The 6,385-nt window shown below is 55.0% G+C and overlaps 1 protein-coding gene across 1 annotated transcript in view; it reads right to left on the bottom strand.

The window, feature by feature from the left end:
- Nucleotides 1–3,140: 3,140 nt before the first annotated feature.
- The window catches only part of EN2 (engrailed homeobox 2), a 4,031-nt gene continuing 786 nt past the window's right edge, over nucleotides 3,141–6,385 (bottom strand). The window contains exon 2 of the mRNA XM_023744269.1: nucleotides 3,141–3,555. Within this exon, the coding sequence (XP_023600037.1) occupies nucleotides 3,239–3,555 (317 nt within the window). The 3' untranslated portion in view covers nucleotides 3,141–3,238. The remainder of the gene's footprint in view (nucleotides 3,556–6,385) is intronic.

Here is a 6,385-nt window from a genome sequence, read left to right as displayed (position 1 = left end):
AAAAAACGATCTTCCCCCGGCCCCAGGGGAGGTCTGGCGGTTACGGGGGCAAACCCAGAGCCCTTCAACAGATTGGATAAATAAAAAAAATATAACGGAAAATATAAATTCTGTCAATAGGCGAAAATAGGGAGGAGGGTTGTGAGGAGCGGGACGGTAACCCAAGTCAGCGGGCGGGGCGGCTCAGTTCCTATTTCACAAATCCAAGGTGGGACCCCGGGGGGGGGGGGGGGGGGCGGGTAGCGGGCAGCCGGGCTTCAGGGAGGAGCCCCGCCTTCCTGCAGGCCTCGCTCGGGTCTCCATCCCTCCTCGCGAGAGCGTGAGAGCGGCTGGCTGGGCACAGGGCCTCTCCAGGAGTTAGAGCGTAGCTGTAGATTTTACAAATGTAGTAACAGAAGCGAAAGTAGCCTCAGCGTTCCGAGGGTCTGACGTCTCATTCGGTTACATCCCCTCCCGGAGAGAAAAAGGAAATAAAGGAAAATTTCCCTTTACCACTGTAGACCTGGTATCTGCTTGCATGCCTCTGGGGACGGGGATCTCATTATCTTACAAAACCGTACCTTGCCCGTAATCGTGTTACGATTTGCAGATTAAAAATCAAAATGGTTGTTTAATGTTGTTATACTGTCCTTTTATTTAAAAGAGAGCCCAATAGGGGAATAGTTGTGCTGGTGGGCTTTTGTTTTTAATCTGGGAACCCAGAGCTGTGCAAAAGCGGGGTGGGGGAGGAGGGCGACACTGGGTATGGCGTCCTATTGTCCAAGACCCTGGGGCCCTCCTGGTGCTCTGGGGCCTCCTCACGAAGCCCGTCTTTGCAAATCCAGGGAGCATCCAGCCCTGCCCCAGGCCCAGGGTCCTCGGGAAGCCGTCGGTGTGGAATGAACAGCCTGGAAGATTCCCTTTGGCAACATGATCCTCTGAGTAGTCTCTGAGTTTCTTTTACTGGGAGAAGAAAACTTTTTTTCCAGCCAAGAAAGTTTGGCAATGGAGCAACTGGCGCTCCAGACGCAAGCGTGGCTCCTGGAGGTAGATCCCCGCCGCTTCCTGCTGGCCCAGGGGCCTCGTCAGCTCCGAAAGGCCGGTGCTTTCCCGAATATACTTGGGATGTTGTTTTCCTCACCCTGTACTTTTGGGGTAAAAGCAACAACAAAAGGTAAAAGAGGAGCGCCTCTGTCGGCTGGCTGAGTAGGAAGAATCCCTGCCGGGTGGGGGAGTTGGGGGGATTACCTGTTGCCTTCTGTAGGGTTGTATTTATTCAATGGAATAGCTCCATGCTTTTGAACACTTCCTTCTGGTCAAGAGATGTGAACCTAAATTACTTTGATATTTTCTGTGCTCACATAGAAAATATCCAAAGTGTCTTCTTAATTTTAAAAAGAGACACCAGCGCCCGGCAGTGGGGAGAGGCCCGGAGTCGCCTGGCCTCAGAAACACACTGAGGAAAACTAGTCATTCCACCTTGGACAGCCAATATTTTACAATAAATTGGGGTTATTTTTATTTAATGTAACTTTCAAGATTTTAAACACACAAAAATGCAGAGGGAATGTTCACAATTTTGATAACCACAGTTGGAGATAGAAACATTCAGAAACATTCATTTCTCATAAGATTATAAATATTTGATACTGGAACTGTAAAATGCACATTTTACAAACTAAAAAAAAAAAAAGAAAAACTTTGCTTCCTGCGAAAAAGGCATATCATTTCATTGCGTTTCCTAAGCAGCAGATGGTTATTCACAGAATGTTAAATTACAACTTTTTGATTTTATAGTTCCTTTTGAAAAAGGTTTACGCTACTATGTACAGAGTGGAAGTGTTGTCAACGTAAAATAAAGAGGTTTAAGGCAAAGAGAGAAAGTCACCCTCCATCCTCAGGGCCCGCAAGGCCTGTGTGGCCAGGGCACCCTGCGTCCCGGCTGCGGGAACATTTGGACGTGGTTCTTTTCTGTGCACTAAACAGAAGACAGTGTGGCGTTATATAGAAAGATAATGTGTTTGTTTATATATATATATGTACTCGGTGAGGATATATGGAATATATTTAATTTACACTGTACCACACCTTCAAAAAATAAAATGTATATTTAAAAACAAAAGACAGAAAGTGGTAAGAAATCGTTATTTACACGTTTGTCCTTCCTCTGGATCCCTGAGGACTCAGAGAACCTTTAAAAGTCAAGGTAGCCATGTGTCCCAGAACTGGGGGCTCACATACACCTGTCTGTGTACACACCTACATACATATGTACACACCTCGAACGCTCTCTGTAGCAGAAGTGACCACTTACAAAAAAAGGAAGGGCAGAAAACAAAACAAAACAAAAAAGCAAGGAGAGGCCACCTCTGTCAGGAGCCTTCTCCGCCACTTCTGGGGCCTGACGGGCTTCTGAGGGGCTGGAGGAGCAGCAGGAGAGGCCTGAGCCTGGGCTGGAGGGAGGAGGGTCACCCTTCTGCTCGAAGCCCTGGCGCTGAGGCCGCAGAGTTGGCGCCAGCTGTGGGCGGAGGGACAGGGGACAGCAACACAAATACAGATGCAGACTAGCACTCACGGGCCTGGTGCGGGAGGGGGCGGGAGAGAAGGCAGGAGGAGGGATGGAGCGGCTTGTGGGGAGGCTGAGAACCACTGTGGGCCGCTGCCTAGCACAGGCCCTGGCAATAGGCACGGCCACTCTCCCCGGAGAGGGCCCTGCTCCTCCAAGGACCCTGCAGCCCCATCCCCACCAGGGCCCTGCCAGGCCAGGCTGAGGCAGGAGCGGCCCCTCCTGTTGCCCATGGCACAACCATACAAACAAAGTGGCAGAACTCATAGACCAAGTAGGAGCTATTTATTCGGTTCACAGTTGTGTGAAATGCAGCAATAAAAATCTTTGGACTTCAGCAAGTTGTTTTAATTTTTCTTCTTTTGAAATTAAAAAAGCGTCCCATGTCCCACATGGAACTTAGGGGATTAAAAAAAAAGATGAAACCCTAAGCAGCCCCCTTTCGAAAAAAAATAAAATCATAAAATTAGCATAATCTCATAAACACACAAAAATAAAAAAAATATTTTATAGTCAGATATTTTGGATTTTACATCACCTGTAAATTATATACACATAGAATATTGCAGAACCATAGCTAACACACGATCTTCCCACTAGGAATGCTGGTATAATTTTTGTACACTTGCCCTTTTTGATAACTTTAAATTATTGCATTGTTTCGCGCACAGAGACACGCAGGGAGAAGACGGCCTACTCGCTGTCGGACTTGCCCTCCTTGGCCGCGGTGGAGTGGTTGTACAGGCCCTGCGCCATCAGGTGCACCGCCAGCGTGTTCTTGTTGCCCGTGGCCTTCTTGATCTTGGCGCGCTTGTTCTGGAACCAGATCTTGATCTGCGACTCATTGAGGCCCAGCTCCTGGGCTAGGCTCTGGCGCCGCTGCTCAGTCAGGTACCTGTTGGTCTGAAACTCGGCCTTGAGCCTCTGCAGCTGCTCCGCGGTGAAGGCTGTGCGTGGCCGCTTGTCCTCTTTGTTGGGGTTCTTCTTCTTTGGTTTTCGAGACCTGGGGCCTGGGGAAGTGTGGAGAGAGAGTGCTGGTCAGGGGCTGCAGACCTGCCTGCCGGCTCAGAGGAAGGTCACTCCACCAGCGCAGGCTGCGGAGGGTGGCGACCAAGGTCTCTGGGCTGGATTTAGGGGGACTGGGCACGGGCTGGCAACCACCATCAGGTCCCAACCCCCGGAAAGAAGGCTCTGGGCCAGCGAAGCCTAGTGAGGGTGGAGTGGGGCGCAGGGCAGACTGCGTGGAGAAGTCACCAGATAAAAGGGCAAGTCCTGGAGGAAAGCAGCCCCTACAACGCCTGGCCTGGCCTTCCTAGCCCTTCCTGAGGCTCTGTCCAGGAGTAGACGGGTAGGCATAGGTGCTGGGCTAGAGACAGAGGAAAGAATGGGGGGTACAGAGTAGCAGGAAAAGCTCTGGGGTCTGTGGAGGGGCTCCCACAGGAACCTCACAGGGGACACCCACAGGGTGCCGAGGGCTGAGGGTCCTGAGAACGGGGTGGCAGGGGCCGATATCTGCCTCCACCCCACCCCCCACTGGCCCTGTGGGCCCAAGTTTATTGTTCCTTTAAGAGCAGGAGCACAAGGGTCTGCCGGGTGGAAAAGCAGCCCTGCCAATCCAAGCTCCCCCTGCACCCCCACCAAGTCTCCGTGGTCCCCCAGCACAGGAGTGAGGGCCTGGAAGCTGACCCCAGCTGCCCGCCCCGCCCCCTTGCCGGAGCCCCCACTGAAGCCTCCTCAGGCTAGGACCTTCCCCTCACTTGTAAAGTGGGGTAAGGCTCCCAGGACCCCGCCATCTGCAAAGGCCCAGCAATGCAGAGGGAAGCATTTTCTTTTTGTTGGTCAAGCTCACTCCGCTGGAGAGGGTGTGTGAGAGATGTGGAGGCTGCTGGGGGTGCGGGGTTGCACCCCTGGGTCTCCATCTGTGAAGTGAGTGAATCAGCTTTGGGGCGCTCCCCACCTCAACGTCTACAAAGGTGCCTGTGGCCGGAGACTAGACCTTGGGCAGCCAGAACCCCAGGTCCCCACCCAGTTCCCAGCCCACCCTGCAGGCTGCACACCCCCCCACCAGGACCTGGGGGTGGGGGTCCACAGCTCCAGGGCTGTGCTGAGCCCAGGGCTGGGGATGGTCTGGGGACCCAGTGGGTGTGGAGGCTGACCCAGCCAAGCTCTCTCTCTGGGGAGGTAGACTCCCATAGAGGGGCCGTGGGCACCAGAGAGGGGTGGCCAGAGGCTGTAGGGCTCAAACTCCCGGCCCACACTCCCGCTCTCGCCCCAGTCGCCATCCACGCACAGTGGAGGGCACCAGCACCAAAGCCCAGGCCTGGCCTTGATCCCCACGGTGCAGATTGGGGCGGCCGGCCAGGCTCCGGCCTCAGGAAGGGGCAGGGGTGGCTCCGTGAGGCCGACAGGACCAGGCGCCTGCACCTGCCTCTGGTTCCAGGAGCCGGTTCAGTCTCCACTCCCCCCTTCGCCCCAGAAGCAGCACACTTACCCCCCAAACTCCTCTGCTGCCGGGGTTCCTGCAGACATAGAACAGCCCCCCCCCACACACACACACACTAGTTTACGGAAAGAAAATCTCTCCAAAAGCAGAATTTTTAGTTCCCTTTCTTCCTGGATTTTCTTTCAAAACGAAACACGTAGGAGTTTCGGAAACAGAACCAAACCTCAGCAAGAAAACTCTGCCTCGCTCTTTCCTGAAACCCCAGGAACACGAACGTGATCTCACAGGGTTTGTTGTTTTAAGTCCCGGAAGACCCGCTACCAGGCTCCTTGGGGCTGGGTTTGGCGGGCTGCTCCTGGGCGCACAAAGCCAGCGAGGCTGAGGCTCCTCGCGGCCCCATTGTGAGCCACTATGTTAATTAAATATTAACAAAGGAGGGAGGCGAGAACAATGGAGCAAATTTCAGATCCAACTGGAGAAATTTGGGTTTCATGGGAGAGAGACATACGAGTCTGCAGCAAGGCAGCCAGGGGTGCCTGGGCTGGCTGCGGCCGGGCACACAATCTCCGCGAACACTGGAGGGTTTGGGGCAGGGGGTCCGTTACCAGCTGGGCACAGACCCGCACTCAGTGCAGCTGGGGTTTGCAAGAGGACTTGGCCTTGGCTTTTTAAAACCCAGACCTGTGAAAGCGCCTCCAGCACCTACACAGCCCTCTCTGCAACCTGCCCCTTCCCTGCCGGGAAGCCTCCGGGAGGAGTTCCCTTCTCTGGGGGGTACCGCAGGTCCCCCTCCTCCGAGTTGTGTGCGAGGTGGGTGCTGCACTCCCCCGAGGCGCGCAAATAACACGGGGATGGGAGCAACGGGCGCCTGTTTCCGCCATGCCCTCTCCCGCTCCCCGCTCCCTCGGCGGCCCCTGAGAGGGGCCGAGGAAAGAGCTGCATCTGGGGTTTCTGGGTCGCAGGATGAATCTAGGTCTGGGGTGAGCTACTCGTGGGTCCTGGGTCTCTAGACTGAGTTGGAAGGATCAGAGAAGGGGTTGAGCGGCGAGCTCCGGCCCGGCTCCCAGCCAGCCCCGTTTCCCACCAAATAAACCCCAGCCAGGGGCTGGGGGGCTGGGGGGCTGGGGCTGCGCGGAGAGGCCTCGAAAGGCAAGAGAGAGCCCAGGTCCTGTCGCTCCTGCCGTTCTAAGAAGTCTGTACACCTCGGCGAACGGATCCTGCGCCCTCCCTCCGGGCCGCAGCCCGGGCCAGCGGCAGCCGCACAAAATGTCGCTGTGTGCGTCTTTTGTGTACTTGGGGGGAGGGGGTCCTCCCCCGGTAAATTTCCCGCGTCAGCGCCGCCCTTAGCCCCGCGGCTGCCGCGGCCCGGTCCCCCGGGCTCATCTTGAAGAAGGCCG

The sequence above is a fragment of the Myotis lucifugus genome, unplaced genomic scaffold, assembly GCF_000147115.1.
Source record: "Myotis lucifugus unplaced genomic scaffold, Myoluc2.0 scaffold_442, whole genome shotgun sequence".
NCBI classification, from domain to species: Eukaryota; Metazoa; Chordata; class Mammalia; order Chiroptera; family Vespertilionidae; genus Myotis; species Myotis lucifugus.
Note: the sequence above shows the minus strand (reverse complement) of the source record. Positions and strands in the feature narration are given on the sequence as shown.